The sequence below is a fragment of the Chelonoidis abingdonii genome, chromosome 9, assembly GCF_003597395.2.
Source record: "Chelonoidis abingdonii isolate Lonesome George chromosome 9, CheloAbing_2.0, whole genome shotgun sequence".
Lineage (NCBI taxonomy): Eukaryota > Metazoa > Chordata > Testudines > Testudinidae > Chelonoidis > Chelonoidis abingdonii.
The window spans coordinates 6,202,300-6,227,668 of NC_133777.1; the positions used below are offsets into that span (position 1 = coordinate 6,202,300).

A 25,369-nucleotide genomic window follows, 5' to 3' on the forward strand; every position below is an offset into this window, starting at 1 on the left:
TGGCAGTGTGAGGCGTTAGCTTGGATTTATAAAACACTTTGTGGTTTTTTTCTCCTACACGCCTGAGCGACCCGGAGCCCAGGTTCTGATCTCAGTTACCCCGGTTTACATTGACTTACGCGGTTTACACTAGGTATGGACCTTAACTCTTTATTCCCAGGTGTTTAAAGGTTTCAGCCTAAGCCCACTTGGCCTTCTGAGACACTGACGATCAACGTTAACTCTACCTTAATGGAAGGCAGGGAGTAGACAGACAGGTAGAGCCCAGTTCTGATCACTTATTGCTAACAACATCTATCAGCCCATCGGTAGTATTAATGCAAATGTCCCTTCACAGCACAATAAATCCCACGTTTTCCATTCCCCCTTAGCTGCATCAGTACATACAGCCCTGAGCAGACACTGGGCTCGTGTCCAAACAAAAACAAGTTTGTCCCAGTTCAGGCAAATCAAGCCGTGTGTTGCCACTTTTGAATACACCCCTGCTTCTATCCGCAGACACATTTAATCTCACTGGGCAGATCTAGCTGACAGTGGGAAGTGAATATTTGCTGAGATCATGCCCAGCACCTCGCACAACCATCATTGGCCTGCAACATCAATCCATAGGAATTAAGCATGAGGAAAAATTACAAGCTGGGTGGCATAAAAGCACTGATACAACCCTCTGATCTATCAACAACCCCATCAGTGTGTTTGTAACACACCTGCCCAGATGTGTTATCTTTGGCCATACTCTGCTTTACCACTACTAGGGCGCATGGGAAACAAGCCTGTTGTCATGTAGTTCACAACAGATATGGGCTTGTCTGCACCTCAGTGAAGTCGATACTGACCAGTCCTCTGTTAGCATGAACCAATATCTCCCCTTGCAAACAGAGGGAACTGCAATGGAAGGAATGGACACCACATCTGGGCTGTGTTGCTTTCTCTGCTACTGACTCACTGAGAAGCTGTGGGCAAGCCACTTATGTTCACCCTGCCTCAGTTTCCTGATCCATTAAATAGCTAGAAAAACACTCCTCTACTCCTAGGGGTTTTGTAAGGCTTAATTAATTAATTAACAGGTGCAAAGTGCCCGGCGCGCCTCAGATGAAAGGAGCTTGTGAAGGGCAGGTTATTAGTTATTAGCATTGTACAAGTGACGGGAAGATTCAAATGGAGGCAGGATGCCAAGCGGGTGATCTGAAGCCTGGGGTTTGGAACCCACAGTTCCTCCCCACCAGGTTCAGCTTGCACGCTTGGGTCCCCGTTCTGCAGACACTTGGGCACACGCTGAGCATTGTGTGTGTGAGTGGTCCCATTGTGTGTGTAAAGTTGAGCAGGGGTCCGCGCAGGGGATTGCAGCCTTAGGGACTAGCTTGCAGAACAGTGTGTTCTGGAAGCACAGCTCCGATTGTTATAAACCAGCGTGTTGGCTTTTGCAACAGACAGGCCAGAAACAAAAGCTCAGATGCTGCAGAATCAGGTCCTGCCAGAGGGGCTGGATAAATATCCCTACAGGCTGGTTCTGGGGGGGAGAGGAGGGGAGTTGCGACACCCCTGTTTTAAAGCCCACCTTTCAGAATAACCACTCTCTTCTTTGAATGTGTCCACAGCTATGGGGAGCATGTCCAGCATTTCAAGGTACTCCGAGAAAGGAATGGCAAATATTTCCTCTGGGAAGAAAAGTTCAACTCCTTGAATGAACTGGTGGATTTCTACAGAACCACGACCATCGCCAAAAAGCAACAGATCTTCCTGAGAGACAACGAGCAGAACCATGAGGTACAGGGCTGTTCGGCTGCCCACACAGGTCACTCCAGGAGGGTTGCGAAAGAAGGAGAGGGCAGCACCCAGCCCAGCATGCCCACTGCGCACCAGCAAAATCACAAGGCAAGGCCCCAGTGCAGCCACTTCACAATATGCGTGGTATATCCGGCACAGAGGACACAGCCACAGGCTGTTAGAATTCTTTGAGGGTGTCAACCAAAATGTGGACAAGGGCAATCTAAGGGATAAAGTGCACTTGGACTGTCAGAAAACCTTTGACAAGGTCCCACATCAAAGGCTCTTATGCAGAGTAAGGAGTCATGGGATAAGAGGGAAGGTCCTCTCATGGATCAGTAACTGGTTAAAAGACAGGAAACCAAAGGCAGGAATCCATGGTCAGTTTTCACAGTAAACAGTGGGCTTCCCCCAAGGATCTAGTCTGGGACCAGTGCTGGTCAAGGTATTCATAAATGATCTGGAAAAGGGGGTAAACAGTGAGGTGGCAAAGTTTACCCACAATACAAAATTACTCAAGATAGTTTAGTCCAAAGCTGACCGTGAAGAGTTACAAAGGGATCTCACAAAACTGGGTGAGTGGGCAACAACATGGCAGATGAAATTCAATATTGACAAATGCAAAAGTAATGTACACTGGAGAACAGAATCCCAGCTATCCATACAAAAGGATGGGATCTAAGTTAGCTGTTACCACTCAAGAAAGTCACTGTGGATAGTTATCTGAAAACAGCGGCTTAATGTGTAGCGACAGTCAAAAAAGCGAACAATGTTAGGAACAATTAGGAAAGGAATAGAAAATAAAACAGACAATAGCCTAATGCCAACATATAAATCCGAGGTACGCCCCCACCTTGAATGCTGCGTGCAGTTCTGGTCACCCCATCTCAAAAATAATATATTGGAATTGGAAAAAGTACAGAGAAGGGCAACAAAAGTGATTAGGGGTATGAAACAGTTTCCAATGAGGAGAGATTAGAAAGGCTAGGACTGTTCATTTTAGAAAAGAGACCACTAAGCGGGGATATGATAGAGGTCTATAAAATCATGGAGAAAGTGAATGACGGAGTGTTATTTACCCCTTCACGTAACACAAGAACCAGGATTTACTCAATGAAATGAATAGGCAGCAGGTTGAAAACAAACAAAAGGAAGTATTTCTTCACACAATGCACAGCCAACCTGTAGAACCCGTTGCCACGGGGTGCTGTGAAGGCCAAACGTGTAACTGGGTTCAAAAAAGCATTAGGTATGTTCATGAAGGATAGGTCCAGCTGTGGCTATCAGCGGTGCAAACCCAAGTGTCCCTAAGCCTCTGACTGCCAGAAGCTGGGAATGGGCGACAGGGGATGGATCACTCAATAATTGCCCTGTTCTGTTCTTTCCCTCTGAAGCATCTGCCACCAACCACCGGGCTAGATGGATCATTGGTCTGACCCAGTGTGGCCATTCTTACATCTATATTCTAGTTACTCAGGCTGAACCCATTGCTGGGGGAGGGGATCCTGCCTCTCTCTCCTCCCCCAGCTCTAGGTGAGACCTTTGCATGCTGCCAGGTTTGCAGAGACCCGGCTGTTCTGCCAATCTCTCTCCTCCCACCCAGCTGCAAAGCCTGGCTCTGGGCCCGCAGCTTGCGTTGTGAAGCCAATCGCAGGAGCGGGGTGCAGCCCAAGACATGCAGAGCTCTTCTTAAATGTGCTGATGGCAGAGAAATAGAAAACAAAGCAAATGGGAGAGGAAGCCTGAAAAGGGGCTGGATTCAGTGTATCTGAACAACGTTAGCTGACTGCTAATGCTCAGCACACCACGCAGGGCTGGGGTGGGAACCGGCAATATACTCAGTCCACCACCAACCAGAACAGCGCTGGTCCTAGGTCCACTTTTATCGGGCACAGGCAGCTCTGCTTCCGGGGGCACGACTTGCTTTTGCCTCTGAAGGGGCAGATGCCCCGCAAGGGTTTCTAGGAGGCCGCTCAGATAAAGCAAGGCTCTGGGCCGGTAAGGAAATGTGATGAAAGTCGATGGATTGTAAGTGGGCAGCTAATGTTGCAGGGATCTAGAGCCAGAGCGAGCAGATCGGAATGGCCGGATATACGGGAACGTTCGGCTCGGGACGCAGACTTTGCATATTTTCAGTAAATCAGCCCGAATCTTTGGTTTCTGAAGAGTTCTGCGGATTTACCCCAACTGAGGCTAGGACCCCACGTTGTCAGTCGGGGGGAAGGAGGTGATGGTGGGTCATGGACACATCCGTGTTTGTACTCATCAGCCAGGGCATGGTCCCTTGAGCAAAAGCTTTCAGATGCCCACCTCCACCCCTGCCCATTCCTTGCCAGGAGGCGCCCAGTGTCCTGTGTCAGCAGTTGAGGGCAGAGGGGGGAAAAAGCATTTGCCTGTGTAGCTTTGATGCCTCCTGTGTCTTTCCCTCCTGACTCCTCTCTCGCTTGGTTTCACTGCAGGTGAAGAAGCCGAAGTTCGTCCAGGCTCAGTTTGACTTCTCCTCCCATGATCCGTCCCAGCTGGCCTTCTACAGAGGGGACATCATCGAGGTGCTGGACTGCCCCGACCCCAACTGGTGGAGAGGGAAGATCTGTGGGCGAATCGGCCTGTTTCCACGGAACTACGTCCACCCCATTCACATGTGATCTGCTAGCCAGTGTCTGCCTGGACGCTAGAGCTCCCTGGATGCCCGTTACAAGATAAACTGCAATCCCCTTCACCTGATGCCATAGAGCTTTTAGGGGACAAGTTACCAGAGCACCAAGGACCTTTCCCAGGCTTAAAGCCAGACTGGGGGATGCTGCACTGGACAGACCTGAACCTCTGGGAACTGTGTGCTCTGGTGAATCCCCCTGCGCTGCAGAAGCAGCCTGCGCTAGGCATTTATACATGGGGCTTTCAGTGCGATGAAGAGGAGGTGATTTACTCAGCCCAGTGCATAAAAAGGACGCGACCAGAATGAACTTAACAGGGCTCCTAGCAATCCTGATCGCGTTATCACTTTGCTTATGTGGTGTATCCCTTCCTCATCATCCTCTGTCTAGCTGCACTGCAAGCCCTTTGGAGCAGGGACCTTTGTCCTCACACCTTCCTGCTAAGTGCCAAGCACGCAATAAACCATCCTAATCCCACTCACTGAGCCTGCTCTCTGAGGGCAAGGCGCAGGGAGCTTGACTTTTCCCAGCTCCTGGGCTTGCGAGCAGCCAGGTGACCTGGCCACCCCAGGCAGCTGTCGAGCCGAGAGGATTAAGAATAACCCTTCCAACAAGTATTTCCTTTGACTGGCCTGCCTCCTTCTAGAATCAGTCCCTTTCCTTTCCCAGATCTCAGACAGGAAGGCCCAGGGCCAGGGGCTTTCCAGTGGGGTTTCTCATACAGAGCACACTGACCTCTATAGGTGGGCAAAGGCAGGCATAGTGCCACCATGCCCAACCAGCCCCAAACCTGCCCCTTGTCCAAACCTCCTCTCCACTCTGGAGCACCAGGGCCCTCGAGGCAGCTGTCCTGGTCCCCTGGCGGGTCCCTGGGCATTCTCCCTCCATCCTGCCCTTCCTGCATCCTGAAACTGTGGGGAGTTTTACTTCTACTCTCACAGCGGTTTGCCCCCAGCTGCCATTTCAGAAGACATATCTTTGTACGTGGGCATCTCTCCCATCTTTCTCAGCCTGGAGCTGCAAGGACTTGCTTGGACGCTCTCTGCACTGGAGTTATCCTGAGCCATCAGCACGAGTGCAATCCACAATGATTAACGAGGAGGCCATGGGAGGGGACCGCGCATTCCTGGCACCTTTAATAGGGCTTCACAAAACAATCAAAGAGGCCGTGAGTTTTTTACTGCACCTGGTTATGAGCTGACTCTGACGCGCTGCCAGCTGGGTTCCACCGCTCACCCGGGGTGGAGAGATTTAATTCATTGTTTATGCAAATGTCTCTCTGTCCCACCCAGAGCTGGTGTCGTCCCATTATCAAGAGATGGCTAAATTCTGAGCCAGATCCCACCTTGTCAAAGCAGTGGAGTCACACCCTCACGCCAAGTGTGGATTCGGCCCAGTGATTAGAAACGGCGCTTGGATTGTGTGTTGGGCGGGCAGGGAGGCTGTTTTGGCCACCTTTAAAAGCCAGCGTCACCCTTGGGAATCCTGCCAGGTCAAACTCCAAGTGGGAAAGGAGGCTGGCTCCCTGAGAAGAACTGATGTATTTAAAAAGCAAAGACTGGTGAAACCTGTTAGAGAAGGGGGTGAGAGGGGGAAGAGGCCCTTTGTGTTCTCCTCCAACTCACCACAAGCTGGGAGGTCAGGGAGATGCTATTAATGGTCTAAACTTAAGGCCGTGGCCTGAACAAAGCATATAGCACCGTAGACGCCTCCGCGATAAGAGGAATTTGTAACATGTGCTACTTCTATACTCACCTTAGCCTCAGGGAAAAGTGGACACAACAGTGGCCAGCAAACTGAGCTGAAGAAAGATAAGGGCTCAACCTGGAAATACTCGCCTAAAAAACATGTAATGAATCTATGGAACTCACTGCTGCAGGGTGTCATTCAGGCAAATGGTTTAACTCAGGGGCTCTCAAACTAGGGGTCGGGATGCCTCAGGGGGTTGCGAGGTTATAACATGGAGGGGTCACGAGCTGTCAGCCTCCACCCTAAACCCCACTTTGTCTCCAGCATTTATAATGGTGTTAAATATATTAAAACGTGTTTTTAATTTATAAGGGTGGGGTTGGACTCAGAGACTTGCTGTGTGAAAGGGGTCACCAGTACAAAAGGTTGAGAACCGCTGGTTTAACTGGCTTCAAAAGAGGATTAGCCACTTCTGTGTATAAGCAAAATGTTTTGTAGCTAGGTTCAGAGCTTCCAAGGGGCATCCTAAGTCCAAGTGTTTCAGAACACCACAGAAATTTCACCCCATGGGCACAGGTTGGATCAGTCAGGTGCATTATGGGGGATCATCTTCTGAGGCATCAGGCCGTGGTCAATGCTGGCAGCAGGGGGCACCAGACAAAATAGGCTGCACTGCGGTCCAAGTCAGGTTGGCAATTTTATGTTTGTCTGAACTCAGGCTGAAAAGTGGCAGTAATGCCTTGGTCTTTCACTTGCTGATCGATTGAAACCAAGAGGGTAGCCTGGGACTAGAAGGCTACTTCATTCATGGGCACTTAAGTTAAAGGCGACTGAACTAAGCCTTGAGGCAGGCCTCCTTAGCAACCAAGAATGACAAGTGTGGGCAAAAGAAAGCGTCTGAGCCAAACCTGCAGGCTGCCTTGGCTTGTCAGCTGCACTGATGTTGTGACGACACCGAGCTTCTGAGCCACAGGACCCCGGACACAGCATCGTGCTACAGTGTGAAATATCATCTACTTCCCCCCTCCCCTCCAATTGGCTCCAAACCTGGCTAGACTAAATTCCACGAGACGAGTCTGAACCCAGAATACTCAGTGGGCTCCTCGTTAATATCGGGGGTGCATCAGGGTGTCACGTTCTGACTACACCGTCGGGGAAAGGAATGGCCAGCTATGGTGTCAGCAGTTCTTTCTAGCTTCTATTTCCAAACTACTATTCAATCAGTTTGATTTTTCATATATATAGCTTGTTTCCTGAGGTCATTAAAGAAAGTAAAGCAGATCTCTCTCTCCACAGAGACAATGAGACCAGGTTAATGGTGACGTGGCTGGCAAATGAAATGAATCTCACCAGTGTACCATGGTTCAATATCACCATGTTTCAGATATGACCATCTTCTGTTAGCCTGTGTCATATCCAAGGAAATCGGGTATGCACGCACACACCAGCTACTTCTGCAATGACATCATCCCATTAGGCCAGAGCTCATTGGCTAATATTGCTTCACTCCCCAGAATTACAGCCTCCAGAAAGGCAGCGCTTGCAGGACTGATGGGAAACACCCCAGATGTCAGTGCTGGAGCTGCACAGTTCAATAATTCAGTGACTGTTTGCAAGCAACCAAGCAGATGGCATCGTCACGGGGTGCCCCCAGGGGATGGACAGGCAGATATAATTTCTAGCTGCAAACTGCATTTTAATTCTGAGAAAATAAAAAGTTACTCTGAGATAACACATGGGAGGGGGGTATACACAAAACCTGCCGTGAGGTGGCTGGTTTCCATTTCCAATTTTAGGAGGGCCATCCAGAGTTAGAAATACAGGTTACACACATTCGCCAGGGCTTACATAACAGTCTACTGTGTGCATACGAGAGCTGCAGGCCAGCTTTGTCCAAAGCTACTGCCCCATGTAATGTCTTTGCCCATTGTACCATAAGCTTCTTTAGAATCAGTGGCTTAGATCTTAAATGCTGTTAAATGAAGAAACCAAAAGTGTACAAGACTGGAAAAGCCAAGTTCAGGTTCGGAGCCCAGTGATGGCCCTGGGATGGACAGAACGCACATGCAGGGTATGCACGCTGCTCCCAGGCAGCTCTGTCAATGCACCTCAGTCCTGACGTGCAGCCCCCCTGCTTTTCCAGCTCTTGATCTTCCACAAATCTCTCCTCTCCCCCAAGCTGAAACACCCCCAGCTATTCACCTCCTGGGCCCCTCCCGAGCACCGCCTGCCCCTGCCATGTGGAACCGGGGAGACCATCCGACATATTTCACCAAAGAGCTGTGGTGAGCTGTAACTCACATCTCAGGGGATGGAAAGACAGGCCGTAGGGACCTGTTGTGCCAACCCTGGTACTCCAACCTTCTGGCCCACGAAAAACTTTGGGACAAGTTAAGCTGATGCAAAACCCTCCGATGCCCAGAATGTAGGGAGAGGGGAAGGGGGAATTAATCACACAACTGTCGCTTTCCACCTTCCCCTCGCCCCATCCCTCCCCACTACACCTTCCTCCCCTTCTCCCTCGCCCCTCCTCCCACCCCCTGGCCCTACTCCAGATCATCTCCCCCACACCGCCTGGCTGCAGTAGTGTTAAGCGAAATAGGCATAGCAGAAGACATTGACACACATCAGGATCACAGCATTGATGCAGCAGATCCTAGCCCAGAAGGGGGCCTCTGTGGTGTCCCTCAGAGCCTTTGCTGGGGGTCCCTCAGTCTTCACCCCCTGGGGACTGCAGAAGGAATCCATGCAGGGGCAGGTCCCTGGCGCCCCCTCCTGGGAATCTGTCACAGATGGAGAGAGTATGAGCGGGACAGAGTCATGGGGACCACCTGCCCTGCACACTTCACAAGGGCCAGGATTGGCCAAAGAGAGCTGTGCCTGAGCATGTGCAAGCAAGAGGGTCCGTGTTTCAAGCAGTGGGGGGCAAGGCCAAGGAGCCTGATCCCAGAACAAAGACCCCCAGCACCTTGATCCCTCCCCGGCTCCTCCCCAACCCCCCTGCGCTGGGATTGGAACTCAGGACCCTTCTGTGCTCAGAACACGCCCCAGGCCACAGCAGATTTCCAGGTCTAAAGGCAAGTCTGCAGCTGGAATTCGAGGAGACATCCCTGCCATAGTTAGGAGCGAACTAACATGCTAGAGTATAGCCCCTCCCACCACTCACACACCCACGTGCCCAAGCACGCTCAGATCTACATCCAGTATGTCTCCTTGAGGTGGGAATGACACCCTCAGCTCAAAGCGCAGACCACCCCTTCGTCGTTGGGTTCTTTGTCCTAGCGTTGGGTCCATCCCAAGCCCTGGCTGGGCAATATCAAATCACACGCACCCTCCTTTCCTCTCCTGGGTGAGTGGGTCCCCGCTGACGCACTGGCCATGGAGATCTCGAGGGGCAGGCACCCCCGGGAAATGGTCCACCAGGTGAGGTTCTTTATCTGGAACGCAGAGTGGGAAGCTTAGAGAGGCCAGAGCAGAAGAGTGGCACAGCAAGAGGAGATGGGCCAAGTACCCACCCTCTGCCGGGCCCCTTTCAAGTGTCTCAAGTTAGGCATCTGAAAATGGAGGTTCCCAGCGTCACCAGCTGCTATGGCAAACTGGCTCTGGAGTCTGAGGCCCGATTCTCCTGGCCTTCAGCGGAGCCGCCCCCAATTCCCCCCAGGGTGAGAGGAGGCCATGCCTGAGGTCACGTGGCCTGTATTATCTGAGCACAAAGACAGCACCCTCCCATAGTGCGGCCACATCCACCCTGAGCTCCCTCGGCCTGGCCTGGCAGCACTCGCTCTCCAGGCACTGCCCCGCCTATGGGGGTTTGATCCCTCAGCGCCAGGGCCCCGCACTGGGTGCTGCCATGGTAAACCTGAAGAATCAGCTTGTTGTGGGGGGTGTCCAGATCCAGGGAGCGAATCCAGCAGTGTCTGGAAAGCACCGTCTCACATCACCCCCGGGTGGGAATTGGAGGAGCCCAGTTATTCCTCTGAGGAGGCCCAGCAAAGAGCTTGTGGTGAAGGACAACAGGAACAGCCCGTGCCCGGGGACATACCCAGCCCCCAAGGTGGGAGGTCACCCAATGATCTCCCCATGCTGCTCAGCCCGGCCAGCGTCTCTGCAGAGAGTCCCCCTAAACACCTGCCAGATTTGAACCCCGGACTGAACTTTCCAGGCGGGATCCTCAGCTGGGTGTAAATCAGGGTCATTCCACCCCCTTCAGTGGAGCTACACAGAGGTACACCAGCTGAGGCTCTGGCCAGGGCCTGTGTGGGTCAGCGCAGCCCAGTTTGAGCTTGGCCAGTGGCCAGCAGGCAGGAGAGTCACTAGCCATGCTCGCAGCTGGGGCAGGTCCTTGTGGTCCCTGTACCCCAAACTCCTGCATGCTGCCTGGCTCCCCTGAAATAAACCCCATGCTCTGACACCTACCACCATCTCCCTGGCCCCAGACTCGGACAACGGAAGCAACACCCCAGCCCTGGGGAAGTCCAGACCCAGAGCCCATCTCCATGGTCAGAGCTTCTCTCTACGATGGGCTGACCTCAAATGCCACTGGACTGGGGGAGAGGGTGAATTTCCACATGTGTGTGGGCCCCTCCTCCCATAGCGTGTTCTGGGTATGAACTCACCACCCTTCCCTGCTCCGAATCCCCATCCCCACTTTCACGTGACATAACATCAACCAGGCATCGGGCAACACGCGAACAAGCGGAACACAGCAGGTTGGTCTGCTGTCAGGCTGCCTTCCAGCTGACGAAGAAAAACAGCCCAGCCACAGCAGGGGTGGAGCAGAGAAGACATTGAAGCCCTGGGCAGCTACGCATGGGTGGAGCAGAGAAGACACTGAAGCCCTGAGCAGCCTTGAGCAGCCACGCATGGGTGGAGCAGAGAGGACATTGAAGGCGGTTCCCCAGAGACAGCTATTATCTGCCTCTTGCTGGAGGATTTGGATAGGTCTCCCTGGCTCTTAGCTCTGGGATCACTGCCCTTGTTCCCATCCGAAGAAGTAGCTGTGAGAGAGCTGCCTTTCCCCAGCCACATACGCCTGTCCCAAGGAGACACGTCCCTTGCTGGATATGGGGGCTTTGTCATAAACAGATAGCTAAGGGTTAATGTTTCTTTTACCTGTAAAGGGTTAGCAAAGAGAACCAAACACCTGACCAGAGGACCAATCAGGAAACCAGATTTTTCAAAGCTCAGGGGAGGGAATTTTTGGGGTCTGTGTCTGGCTCTCAGCTATGAGAGGGGATTTTTCTTTCTTTCTATCTTCAAGCTTCTAATCTTCAGTTTCAAAGTTGTAAGTACAAAGGTAGAAAAAACAATAGGCTGTTATTGTTTTTTTTGTATTTACATGTGTGTGTTTGCTGGAATGTTTAAATTGTATCTCTTTTTGAATAAGGCTGTTTATTCATATTTTTCTTTTAAGTAATTGACCCTGTATTGTCAACTTGATACAGAGAATATTTTTATGTCTTTTTTCTTTCTTTTTTATATAAAGCTTTCTTTTTAAAACCTGTTTGAGTTTTTCTCTGGTTAAGGCTAAGGAACGAAGGGAGGGGGAAATCTCTTTGTGTTAGCTTGACTAGGTTTGAATATGCATAGCCTCAGGGGAAGAAGGAGGGGGGAAGGTAAATTGCCCTCTCTGTTTTGCATTCAAGGAGTTTAAGTACAGTATCGCCCAGGATAACCCAGGGAGGGGGAGCTGGGGATGAGATAAAGAGGAGACAAGGGGAGGAGGTTGTTTTCCCTTTGGTGTGAGACTCAGGGCTTCTGAGTCTTGGGGTTCCCCAGAGAAGGTTTTGGGAGACCAGAGAGGGAGTCAGGCCCTGGAAATTCCTGGCTGGTGGCAGCGAGATCAAATCTGAGCTGGTAATTAAGCTTAGAGGGGTTCATGCAGGCACCCAGATCTCTGGACGCTAAGGTCCAGATTTGGGAAAGCTTATGACAGGCTTCCCTGTACGAAGGAAGGATCCGCGTCCATGGGTGCACGTAGCGGGTGGATCTGAATGCCACAGCAGTGACTGTGCTCGACACGTAACGGCACCACTGCGCTCCTCTGCATGGCTACCAAACCGCAATCCCGGTCCAATAGCAGAAGCTGAGCTCAGGGCTGCTTTGCCTGTACGTTTGCCCACGGGCCATGGCTTAGGACTTTTGTGGCAGCCATGTGCCCCTCAGCATCAGAGTTTCATGGTGGGAGGGTGCAGGCTGTGTCTTTTCCCTATAAGGGAAAGTGGAAATAGGAGACCTGTTCGCAGGACCCGCCTCCTGCCTCCTGGCTGACATGCCCACCTTGGTACCCTCACCAGACTCCAACAACATCTAGCTTGACCTGTGCAGGGGGTTGTGAGGAGGGCAGCCACCATGGCCTCTTGGCAGCAGGGAGGGAAAGAAGGGGCAGCTCAAACATCAGCCCTGCTGCCCGTCGCCCCCTTTGCAGTCAAACTGAACAGCTGATCACTTGATCTTCATTGGGGCCATGCAACCTGACCAGGGCAACTTTACCCACCTGCAAATCGGAGGGGGGCCTGCTCAGCAAGCTGATCCCCACCACGGCGCCGGCAGTCAGAGCACAGAGGAGGATGGCGAAGTGGAGGTAGTGAACGTCCTTCACGAGGGCAGGGCGCTCATCCGGGACGCCACAGCGGGGCGAAGGATATGCAAACTCCAGCCCCATCCTAGCCAGGCCTAGCGCCAGCCCCAACATCAGGCCCCAGAAAGCTCCCTGCAAAACAAAGACATTCAGGGTGACGGCGCTTCTCCCGGAAGGTCTCACCTGGCGGGAATCCATCATGTCCATAGGGCGGGTGAGGGCTGAAGAATGCACTTCTCTGCTGAACTCCTTTCCTGGCTCGCCTTTGTCAGTGAGCGCATCCTAATGTGGCCACAGCCTTGGTGACCAGCCCAGGTTTTGTGGTTAAGGCCCTGGGGTGGGACTCAGGAGTTCTAGGTTCAAATCCCTGCTGTGTCATAGACTTCCTGTGTGATAAGTCGCTTTCTGCATAGCCGGAGGTGCAGCTCAGGTTCCTGTACACACGTTAGCTTTGATCGAGCTAGCGCATTAAAATTAGCAGTGTAGCTACACGGGTTAGCTGACAGAGTGCGATTCTGGGTTACCACTCCAGTTGCTACGCTGCTATTTTTAGTGCACTATCTTGACCAAAGCTCACCCAAGCTCATCTACCCAAGCTCAAAATTATACTTCCAGCTGCAGTGCAGACATATCTCCTCTCTTGCAGGTTCCCGTCTGTAAAATGAAGATAATGTTTCTTACTGTGCACGTACAGCCCCTAGCACCAAGGAACCTGAATTGTAGTTAGGAGTTACAGTAGAACCTCATAGTTACGAACACCAGAGTTACGAACTGACCAGTCGACCACACGCCTTTTGGAACTGGAAGTACACACTCAGGCAGCAGCCAAGACAAAAAAAAAAAAAAGAAGCATATCCAGTGCAGTACTGTGTTAAATGTAAACTACTAAAAAAATAAAGGGAAAATTTAAAACAAAGATTTGACAAGGTGAGAAAACTGTTTCTCTGGTTGTTTCCTTTAAATTAAGATGGTTAAAAGCAGCATTTTCTGTCTGCAGAGTAAAGTTTCAAAGCTGCATTAAGTCAATGTTCAATTGTAAACTTTTGAAAGAACGTTTTGTTCAGCGTTATGAACAACCTCCCTTCCTGAGGTGTTCGTAACTCCGAGGTTCTCCTGTACTGTAATACAAATGTTATTCTCTGACCAGCCACAAGACAGCACTGCACAGGTTCTGCCATTGGCTGGGTTCTTTCTTTCCAGGATGCTAACTAAAGAGAATGTAACAAACACGTATTTATGCAGTGGAAAGTCCCTCGTGTCGCAGTCTGCTGTTTGCTAACGCAGTTGCCTGACAGTTACTGTTTTCTGTGACACTGAGTTTAAAACTTCCCAGGCACAGTCGGGCAGTGTTGCATGTCAACACCTGGGCTGTGCTCACATGTCAGCTACACATGACCCACCCACCAGTTCCTTGGGGAACCACCGGCTCGCTCTGGTCTCAAACGCAGGCAAGCGTGATTTCTGCTCTTCTTTGGGGGACTGGGAATCGGTTCCTCAAACAAGACTCTTCAGAAATCCCTGATGGTGCCAGCAGCTAGAACCGGCCAGCCAGAACTGGACTGGCCACGTCCTCATGGATGAGCCTGATCCCTGAAACCCTTGGCGTTGTCCTACCGAAGAAGCAACCGATGATCTTCAAGTCCTCAGGAGTGTAAGGCTCATGGGGCTGATCCTCGGCCTGATGAGACTCGAGGTGCTGCTTGCCATGCCACACCTCCTCCACTTTCTAGTAGCCCCTTTACCACTAAGGGAAAACTGGGGGGTCCCACTTGGTGGGAGGGTCATGAGACATTTCATGGGCACTCAGCTAAGACAACAGCATGGTGAGACTTTGCTACAACCCACAAATCAATGTAAGGCCCCTCCTGCCTGTCAATGGTCACGTGACTAGCCCAACGCCCTTCAGGAAGGCTGGGGTCCCAAGGCTACCTGCGCCCCTCTGTTTATTCCAGGAAAGTCTTGGTGCCCCTAACGAGAGACCCAACAATAGAGGCGTTTCCACCTCATCTGAGACCCCTGGGCCATCCAAACCAACCCTCTGCTTCCAGCAGTTACCAGCACCTGATTCTTCAGAGTTCTCTTAGAATTCAGGGGCCAGCTGTGCAATGCTGTCTATGGGCAAAAGGCTCCTTCCAGGAATTGGGCTGCCCCCTGCTGGCCATGTGCCAGCATGGGGAGCCACAATGTGGAGCCGGTGCAGAAATGCAGCAAATGGATTTTCCCGTGTGACTTAGAACAGTGTCTGACCCCAGGTTTCCCCAAGGGAAAAGCCAGCATGCATTGGAATAACGGTGGTGAGCCATGGCAACTGGAATCGCATCAGCTAAGACAGGCCAGTGCTCTACAAGAGACGCTCTAGCTCGGAGGCTTTCAACCTGTGGTCCGTGGACTGTTGGGGATCGAAGATTTCCAAAGGGGCTGCACCTCTATTCAAAATGGTTCAGAGGGCTGCAAATGAAAAAAGGTTGCAAAGCCCTGCTGTAGCTCCACCAGAAGCAGTGGGGCCAATGCAGGAATCAGCAGGGGAGGTTGTCTGGCCTATGATATCCACGGGGGTCAGGTTAGATGATCGCACTGGTCTCTTCCAGCTGTAACATGTAGGCGTTAAAGACCCACCCACACACGAAATGGCAGAGAGCTTACCTGCTCGTTGGCTCGTCTCCAGAAAACGGCCAGGGCGAACACAGCCGTGATGGGCGGGGCGAGGCAGCTGGTCACAGACTGGATGTAGATGTACAGCTGGCCGCTGTTGGAGCTCTGCAGGATGGGGATCCAGACCACGCTGATGGCGACCAGAACCACCGTGACTATCCTGCAAGAGGCAGCAACGCCGCGTGTGAAGAAACAGACGTTCCGTCAGCTGCAGAGAAGAGGACGGGCTATCCCCTGCGGGTGGCATGTAATGTAACGCACTCCTGAAGGAATGCATGTGTGAAGCCTGCCCAGTGCATGTAATATACACAAGGGACAGGCATGAGTTTAGCATACAGCACATGGGAGGCACTTGTCTATGGTGCCTGCGTCATAGGTCTTAAGGCCAGAAGGGACCAGTCCAGGTGTGCCAGAACAGACCACGCCCACTCAGCCCAGGTAAGAATGGCCCAGGTAGCCTGGGCAGCTGTGGGGAGCCCTGGACCCTCCACCTGGCCAGGGGGGTGGCGGGGTCTAAGAGCAGCCCCCAGCCTGTGTCCCTGCCTCCTGGTCCCCGGTCCAGGTCAGGTGGAGGGTCTGCAGCTCCCCACAGCTGCCAACACAGATCTTACCCCAACCCAACTCCAGCTTCTGGCTTGCCCAAGGGGCAGGGCCTCAGGGAAGGGTGGGGCCATGGAGGGGGCAGGGCCTCGTGCCCCTCCATTAAGAAGAGTCCGTGGTCCAGGATCAGTCAATCACACACCGGGGTAGACACGCACTGAAATTCAAAGTACAGGGCCAGCCTGGCCTTTACTGATTACAGACACCGGAGTGGACTGGGGCTTTCTCCTAGGGTGACCAGATGCCCCAATTTTATAGGGACAGTCCCGATTTTGGGGTCTTTTTCTTATATAGGCTCCTATTACCCCCACCCGCGTCCCGATTTTTCACATTCGCTGTCTGGTCGCCCTACTTTCTCCAGTGCCAGATATCTCAGTCATTACTGGAAGGATCAGTGGCTTGTACTGAAGCCCTTCTGTGCTGGGTGCGGCTGGCACAGCTCAGGCAAACCGTTCGAAATGCCAGGCCCGGGTACCAGGGTTCCCAGTGTCTCATTGGGAGCAGAGCTGCCTTCGTGGTACTCCCAGGTGCCTGCTGGCTCTGAGGTTCAGGGCTGGGACCCTTGCAGGGGAATGCAGAGCATGGAGCCATGCCCCTAAGCCGCAGAGCCAGACATGGAGAAAAGACCCTCAAGGTTCATTTTATTCTTGCCTCTCACTGAAATAATAGGAGGCGTTGGCACCGAAGGCAAAGTGGCCTGCTGGCTTAGGTCGGGCATGCCTAGGGCTGCAGGTCTTTCATTTCTGAGTCCCAGCTTCACCGGCGCCTCTCTGCTCCCCGCCCCTGGGAGACACCCTGCTCCCCTACTGCACCTGGCAGACTCGCAACTATAACTCCTTGGCGATCGCAGCTGCAGGCTGGACACCAGCCACTCCTGAGGCTTCCCTGCTTTCCTGGCTATCTGGCTGCTACATGTTCCAGGCCCGCCGGGGCGGCTGCGTGCTAGGCCCATGCTCCTGGGCCTAACAACTAACCCTGCCCTGAGCCTGATCCCTTTGCAGGAACAGGGCAATACAATTCACTCAATCCATGCAGTGTTGTGTGCTCCAAGGGGCACTGAACACTAACCTGGAGCGGATCCAGTGTCAGACTGCATCAGAGTCTGTCTAAACACTGCACAAAACCTGGACTGCAATCTGTGTAACACCCGATGGCTCTGAGCACGTTACTGAGGACAGGAGCCACTCAGTGTGCTAATGACAGGCATACTTCACGGCTGACAATTTTGTCCCCAGCGCAGACTTGCTGCTGCTCGTGGTTCATGCCACCCTAGATCCCTGCTGCTCCCAAAGCAGCTGGCAAGCCCATGATGAAGCAGAGAGTTGCCTTGAAGGTACCCAAACGTCTCCCAAAAACAGACTGGCTTACCAAGCACCCTGACTCTGTGTCCCCGGCTGCAGGGTGCTGCGTGTCAGGGAGAGGGCTAAGGCATGCAGGGCTGGGATTGCTTTTATTTATATCCCAGCCAAAATTCCCCCGTTTAATTATAATAATCACAAGGCCCTTCCTTCTGGGTCAAATGCTTTGGAGAGCAGGCCTCTCAGATGGCGTGAGATCCAAACCAAGCCCTCCTCCGCCTCTAGACGGACTCTGGGCAGCCCAACGAAATGAGTCAGTAAGGGAAGCATGAGCATTTCTTCACCACAGGATTGGAGCCGCAGGGCTTGCTGGGATGCGCCCAGACACCTGCTGCCATGGTCTGGCCTTGCGTCCTAAAGCAAACGAACGCCTTGGGGAAGAGGCTTATTCACGTGCAGGGATAGGTGAGGTTTGTTCCCCCCGGTGGTACCCTGACTTTGCATCGCTGTCAGCGCTCCGGGAAGATCTTATGCAGAAGGCTGGCTCAGCAGTTTAATGACAAGGTCCTAGGCTGAGCTGGATCTGCAGCTGCCCGGACAGCAAGGTGTGGGAGCACTGGAGAGGCAACACACTAAACCCTGGAAGGGTGAACATGCGGCACTATGGTCAGGTGACCCTCCCAGCCACAATGGCAGCCTCTGGCTGGCACTCAAAACGCACGCCAACGTGGAAAGCGCCCCGGCTAGCTCCCTCAGCCAGGAGGGCTCTGAGCAGGCTCAGTCTTGCCAGGGGGACAGACAAGTGCTACATTTTTAAAAGACATCAGCTCTGGTTAACATGTTCCAAAGTGTCCAGGGGACTTAGAGGCCTTGAATTTAGGCTTGTTAGCCACTTGGGCACTTTCGAAAACGTTACCCTAGACGGAGGGCCCAGTCCTGCAGTCCCAGTGCCCGTAAAACTCCCCTGACAGATGGACAAGGGCCGCTGATCAGCCCCCTGTAATTCCTATCAGATGATTCATGCGCTGGGCTTGGCTGGGGGGAGCCACATGGCGCAGCTGTTCTCTCATCAGTCCCTTGATCTGCCCAAAGGAGCCGAATGGGAAGATTTTCAATGTGAGCCTCTCAACGATCTAATTCAAGGGCTTCCCGCGGGTTAAGCCATGTTCCCTGTGGAGAACCAACAGGGGGGTGTGGAGAGGCCTGGAGGGCTGAACATCCACCCACCCTTTCAGGAAGCAGCAAGGGCTAGTGGCCAGGACTAGGCGTCAGAGAACCTGGGCTCTATTCCCAGCCAGGCCCATGTGTCTCTAGACCCCGTTCCCGTAGTGCCTGAGCACCTCAATCCTTAGCGTGTAGATCCTCCCAACGCCTTGGGAGGCTGTTACCTCCATTGGACAGCTGGGGGCTGAGACCCGAAGAAGATAAGTGACTCAGCCAAGGTCACCCAGGAAGTCTGGGGCAATACAGGGAATTCAAGCCCCAAGCTAATCGCCTGGTGACTTTGGGCAAGTCCCATCCCGTCTCTGCACCTGTTTCCCCTCCCGCCCCTCATAACCCATGCTCCCCAGGCATCCAAGGAGAGGATCTCCTAGCACAGGGTAACTCAGGCTCTCATTAGCTCTTGCCCCCAGTCCATGCTCAGCACCTGCACTGCTCCAGTCATCTACCACCTCCCACCCAAGCGCCTCTTGTGCTCGCCCCCCACGCTGTCCAGCTGCTCTGGTTTCACTCGCTGATCGCTGAACTGGAGCTTTCAACCCCTCAAATCCCCAGCAAACATGTAGCTCCAGGGACAAGATCCTGTGGGGGAAACCCCTTTCCTGGGAGGCCCTGGGTCCTGCAGGGCAGGGGGAGTCTGTCTCCTAGGGGCTGAATTATCCCATTTATCCACAGAACAGGTGCAGGAGGTTTAGATACCCCAGGTAGTGGGACAGACACTGCCCTGTAATATACTGGAGTGAGGACATGATGGCATGGGCTTGCCACCCCACTGGGGACTCTGGGTACGTAGTCGGGATGCTGCCACGTCTATGCCACCACATCTTCACTGCAATTACCCACACTAGCTAGATTAAAGCTACCCGGGCTATAGTTCCAGCTTTGTTTGTGGTGTAGACACACCCAGAGACTGCATCCTTCGGGCAGAGGCGGGCTGGCACTGGACTCATCAGTGCTGCTCCTGGATCAGCCAGCAGTGGGCGCCACTGAGTGGCACGCTTTCTCCCTGCGGCGCTGTGTCAGGGAGACGGTGGCTTGAATCAGGACTCCAACCCAGGTTCTCTCACCCGGCAGCACAAAGCAATGCAGATAAAAAGGCCAGGCCAGCAGTGGGACCTGCCCAGGTGATGTCTAAGGGTATTAGACACCTGCAGCTGACCGGGGATCTTGGGACCTGGACTAATGCTGGATAACTGCATTGTAGCTCACCTCACAATGGTCCTAGTGCTTGTGCGCCAGCCCAAGCCTGAACATCTACACTGCACTTAAACTGCCCCTTAGCCGAGGTCCCATAGGCCAGCTGCAGATTTTAACAGCAGTGTAGACAGACCCTAAGGGGGTTAGGTCTCACTAGTGTCAAAGCAGCGTTCTCCTGTACCAGCTCTGAGCAAACCTGCCTCGGGTAATTCCACTCCATCCTCAGTGCCGTGAAACATACCAGTGCCTCATCCATGCAGCAACCCTCTATTCCTCTCCCATTTCCTCTCCCCGGCTCCCGCACACTTGACTTTCTGACTCTTTGAGGCATGCTCCGGCCTGAATTTCCCCATCGGGGTTTGTCTGTGCCCATTGAATCACCTTGTGTTTAGTCATCTGTTCGTTAGTGCTGATAAAGCTCTGAAAGCCCCCCCAGGTGTGTCATTCTTAATCATCGTGATTGGTGGCATTGTGCAATGGTCAGGGGAAGACCGCACCCCAGCTCGGGGAGCCTCTGTATCCGAACGGAAAGGAGGAACTAGAGGGAATTCAGAGAAGCACAAGGATGACAAGGGGGAGGGAGGGCCGGGGGGACTGGCTTACAAGGCAAGACCAAGAGAGCGAAATCTATAGACCCTGGCTAAGTGATGGCTAAGAGAGAGACAGAGTAACAGGCTACCAGCAGTGGAAAGATGTAAATGGCCAAGAATGAGAGACATGAGTGTGATCCACGGGGGTGGAAGTAGGGGGAATGGAGTGACATTAAGAAAAGGAAGTTATAGCCTGAATCTTAGGAAGTATTCCCTGGAAGCGATACAGTGGATTATATAGTGTATGCACAAAGCGCAGTCGATCTCTCTGTCTGCCCATCTGCCTAGCTATTATTAATGATTACTTGTATTATCATAGCACCCAGGAACACTAGTTATGCGCCAGGACCCTGTTATGCCAGGTGCTGGACAAACACAAAACAGACAGTTCCTGTGCCAAACAGCTTACAGTCGAGCTATGTTACATCGTGCCCATCACCGTGGTATTGGAATGGCTGGTATCTCCAGGGAACCTGGGGAAGCCCCATCTCTTAGGCCAAAGACCCCAAACCTAGGAAACCCACCATGCTACACGAACAATGGATTGAGCCCAAAAACGTGTGTAAATGTACATAAGAGACGTGCATTCTTGTCACGTTACTAGTGACAGGTCCCGGATATTCCTCCGCTGCAAGAGACGATCATAAAATAAACAATTACGCTTTCATCCCAAGATCCTGAAGTATTTTACAAAAACAAAAACAAACAATGAAGCCTCACAGTGGCCCTGATAAGTATTAGGGAGGAAAGAGAGGTTAAGCCACTTGTACCCATCAACAGAAGAACCAAGAATAAGACCCTGATTTCCTTTCGCCTCATCTAACCACAGCTGCAGATTCATAATTTTTTTACAGCACTTAACCACGCTCTGATGAAAGGTGTTATGTGACTGCAACATATCATCACTATTACTGCACTGAGTTATGCGGCACAGATTCCCTAGGATAAGCCATGCCGAGTTGGCAGTATTATTGGCCCAGAATTAATCAAAACATTGTGAAAGAGCTAAGCAAATAAGTTGAATCATCTAGCAGGCGGAGGCCTCATCCTCGGGCTTCCTTTTGTTGCATGGTTTTTAATGACAGCGCCTTAATTGCAGGAACATTAGCTACTTCATTTTCTAGGCTCTTTCTCTTTCTGCTCATGCACCACCAGCAAATTGATTGTCACAAGTACAAAAATAGACGAAAGGAAAACAATTAGGCGAGGTATGTTCCTGTTTCATCAGATCTTGTCTCAGTGGGATGGACCAGCCAGGGGAATTGTCCCCACATATTTACAGGTGAAAGTATGTGATCATTTGCAAAAGCTGGGCCATGGTATAAAGGGGCTCCACCAGACAGCTGTCCAAATTTAGCTTTGGTAAAAAAAAATAAAAACACTGATGAAAAGCCCAGGATGAAAAAAAAAATGTTGCCATCCATGTGTTTTCTTTTCAAAATTCATTTGGAAACTTGCTTGCTGTTTAAAAATAAATACACCTCTCTCTGTATTGTTTGCAACCCCTGAATTGCAGCACTGTGTTAGCCCAAGAAAACTACTAAGTGAAACTGTCTATAAACAGAGGTGAAACTGACCAGCTCAGTTTTAGTGCCAGAGCTGAGAGAAGTGCAAGTAGTAAACAAACAGCTTCAAAGTCACAATACCCCAACAAAAAAACTTCAAAAACAGACTCCAGAAAGAAACTGCAGAACGGGAATGAATTTGCAAACTTGATACCATTAAATTAGGCTTGAATAAAGACTGGGAGTGGATGGGTTATTACACAAAGTAAAACCTATTTCCCCATGTTAATTTTTTCCCTATTGTTACTCACACCTTCTTGTCAACAGTTGCAAATGGGCCACCCTGATAATCACTACAAAAGTTTTCATTCTTCTGCTGACAATAGCCCACCTTAACTGATTGTTCTCCTTATAGTTGGTATGGCAACATTTTTTCAGGCCCTTTGTGTATATATATACCTTCCTACTGTATTTTCCACGGCATGCATCTGATGAAGTGGGTTTTAGCCCACGAAAGCTTATGCTCAAATAAAATTGATAGTCCCTAAGATGCCACAAGTACTCTTGTTCTTTTTGCTGATACAGATTAACACGGCTCAGAAAATACACTAGTATTTTTAAATTATTTTGCTCTGATTAATCATGGGGGTTAGTGGGAACACAGGAGAAGACACATGCCTGTAGCGTTTTTCCAGATATACGTCATGGTGCCTACACTCACAACGTTTGGTGTTTTTTCTTTAAGCCCCACCTCCTGGATTCAGGTGATTATATGAGACTCTCCGCTCGCGTCTAAAACAAACTAAGTTCCTAGCCCTCCAGGTTGAAGAGAAAATCTTGAAAACATCCCCCGTGACAGCTCCAAAACCAGAATGCAAATCAAGACCTTCACGTTTATTATTTTTGAAATCTCATGATTTTTAAATGCATGGGGGTTTGGCAACACTGTGTATGCAACTAACTTCCATGGTCTGGATAGCTGCATTCAGCGCATGACTGGAGGGAGGAGGGGAAAGCTGACTTTAAGGCCAGGTCTACACTAAAAAGTCAGGTCAACCCAGCTACGTGGCTCAGGGGCCTGAAAAATCCACATTGGTGAAATTGACCTCACCCCCAGCATAGATGGCGCGAGAGTTCTTCCATTGATCTGACTACTGTCTCTCGGGAGGTGGATTACCTAGAGCGGTGGGAGAACCCCTTCTGACCCTGTAGGGAGAGCGGATCCTGAATTCTGGTGGATGCTGTAACTCACACTGGCTGTCCACAGCCCCTCTCTGGAGGTGGTTCGGACACCCAATCCGCAATCTGTGCTGGGACGTGGCCTAGGGGGCCTCTAAGCAGCTCCATGCCCCTCAACGATTCCAGTGCCAGGGGGATCCTCACGGGGCCAGTGAAACTGGCATTGGGGTCGCTTTGTGCTGCCAAGCAGATGGTTTGGGGCCCAGGCTCTGGCTCTGGCTCTCTGGGGGAAATCCGGAGGGACTCTGCCGAGGCCAACAGAGCGAAGCAGGTGCGAGTGAGATCGCAATCAGGGCTATAGTTACTCCCTTTGCTACGGAGTCTCGGGGCAGGTTCATCCACCCCAGGGACGGGGGGAGACAGCGTGCACCAGACCTACCCGGGGAGCCATCGCAGGAACCCACATTGCAGTGGGTCCTCAGCGCCTTGACTCACAGAGTCCCAGATGCCAGAGACAGTGGGGACTCGCACAAGGAAAGGCGCAAGGTGCTGCCTGGTTCAGCCCAGGACCCAACGGAGCAGCAGGATGTGCCCCTGCCTCCTGAATGGAGGCTGTCTGTAACAAACCCTGGCAGCCTTACTCCCACGGGTGCCAGGCGAGCTAAGCTCAGGGCCAGGGGGGCTGTGGCATGCGATCGGATGAGTTGCCCCAGATGGAGCCAGGCTCTATCTCCAGTCAGCAACATGTTACAACAACTGCTGCGGGAAGTCACCTGCCCTGTTGTGCCGCCAGCCCTCTGCCTGGCATCACTCGCCCTGCCATCAAGTGTCTCCGACGACGATAATGCCAAGGAGGTTGACTTGGCACCAGCACCCCCAGCCACAGGAAATGGGGCTGGGTTTTCGAGGAGTTGTCTAGCACTTGATTGGCACAGATTGCCCAGTAAAATGGGCCAGCATAATGGATTAGCAATTACCATGTGCATTTAGGGAACACCTTTCAACCTGCGGCAATCAAAGCACTATGTAACCAGTAATTAATTGTGCTCACAATACATTTATGAGCGTGGCTTCAGTGTCATTATACCCATTTTACAGGCAGGTAAACTGAGGCGCAGGTGGCACTGGTGGATGAGTCAGGAAATGGAAATGTGCAGGGGGAAACAGGAGAGACCACCTGACCAGCCTGGGTGTAGAAACCATCCAAAGCTGAGCCATTTGCTCCATTAGCAACCCAAACATCCTTAGCACACCAGAGCACTTCGCATTTCATAGCATCTTTCACGTGTGCAAGGAGAGAGCTGGGGAGACGGCACTACCCCCTCAGCCTTCATGGGAGGGCTTCCAGGTCAGAGATGAGGGGAAATCAGAGGATTTCACCTCCAGAGCCATCGATCCATCACCAGCGCAAACATTCACAACAAAGCATAGACGAATTTAAGAACTAACCCTTCTGAAGTGATGACCTAGATTCCTTTATGATTATTGTCACCTGCATTCTGCCTGGCTGCCAGTTCTCAGAGGGCCCTCCCCAACACACAAAGGCCATAGGTTAGCCATACACTTTCCTCCTAAATGAATTCTCTGTCCTATGCACAGCGCGATAGAAAAGGGGCACACACTGGCTGGTCAAAAATCGGAGCTCAATACCATTGTTGCTTATACTGGTTTTACACTAGTATAATTCCATTGATTTCAGTGGAGTCACTCCTGATTCACACACTGGTATACCCTCTATTGGCTGAAGTGGAGTCACTCCTGATTTACACTGGTGGAACCCTATTGACTTAAGTGAAGTCACTCCTGAGTCACACGCTGGTATACACTCTATTGGCTGAAGTGGAGTCACTCCTGATTCACACCAGTTCAAATGAGATCACAATCAGGCCCAAGCCCTTTTAGCTATTTTTAAAGCACCACTTGCTCTTGCACCACTTTCATAAATGAAATCCCATAATAAATAATAAAATACTAATCACTCCTTCATAACCACAGGGTTTTGCAGCCCTGCTGTGAGCAGTTACTTAATAGGCTGTACATTAATCTTCACCATGAAAAGGAAAATGTCTGTCTGGCTCTGTTACCCCCCCACACCCTGCCCCTACCTTCCCACTAGCAGCAGTTCCCGCTCCTTGGCATTCCTCCGGATCTTCCTCCAGATGTCCATGGTGAAGAGGGTGCTGCTGCTGTTGAATACTGAGGTCAGCGAGGACATCAGGGCAGCCATCATCACTGCAATCATTAACCCTCGCAGCCCTGGAGGAGAAAGAGAAGGACCATCGGACTTCAGGTTTCATCTCAAAGAAGCCACTCTCTTTCCATTGACTTGTCTGGGCCTGGGATCCGGCTGTGTGAGTTTAGTTTGTGAGCTCTTCGCGCCGACAGCACTTCGGGCAATGGGGCTCTGATCCCTGGGCCCTCTGAGTGACACCATCTT

At 51.7% G+C, this 25,369-nt stretch overlaps 2 protein-coding genes across 2 annotated transcripts in view; one reads left to right on the forward strand and one right to left on the reverse strand.

The window, feature by feature from the left end:
* The window catches only part of GRAP (GRB2 related adaptor protein), a 37,167-nt gene extending 29,778 nt beyond the window's left edge, over positions 1-7,389 (forward strand). The window contains exons 4-5 of the mRNA XM_032762741.2: positions 1,599-1,767; positions 4,227-7,389. Coding sequence (XP_032618632.1) covers positions 1,599-1,767; positions 4,227-4,412 — 355 coding nt within the window. The 3' untranslated portion in view covers positions 4,413-7,389. The remainder of the gene's footprint in view (positions 1-1,598; positions 1,768-4,226) is intronic.
* Positions 7,390-8,679: 1,290 nt separating this feature from the next.
* The window catches only part of SLC5A10 (solute carrier family 5 member 10), a 90,974-nt gene continuing 74,284 nt past the window's right edge, over positions 8,680-25,369 (reverse strand). Inside the window, exons 11-15 of the mRNA XM_032762732.2 lie at positions 25,038-25,188; positions 15,334-15,502; positions 12,607-12,822; positions 9,480-9,547; positions 8,680-8,796 (exon numbers count right to left, since the gene is read on the reverse strand). Coding sequence (XP_032618623.1) covers positions 8,700-8,796; positions 9,480-9,547; positions 12,607-12,822; positions 15,334-15,502; positions 25,038-25,188 — 701 coding nt within the window. The 3' untranslated portion in view covers positions 8,680-8,699. The remainder of the gene's footprint in view (positions 8,797-9,479; positions 9,548-12,606; positions 12,823-15,333; positions 15,503-25,037; positions 25,189-25,369) is intronic.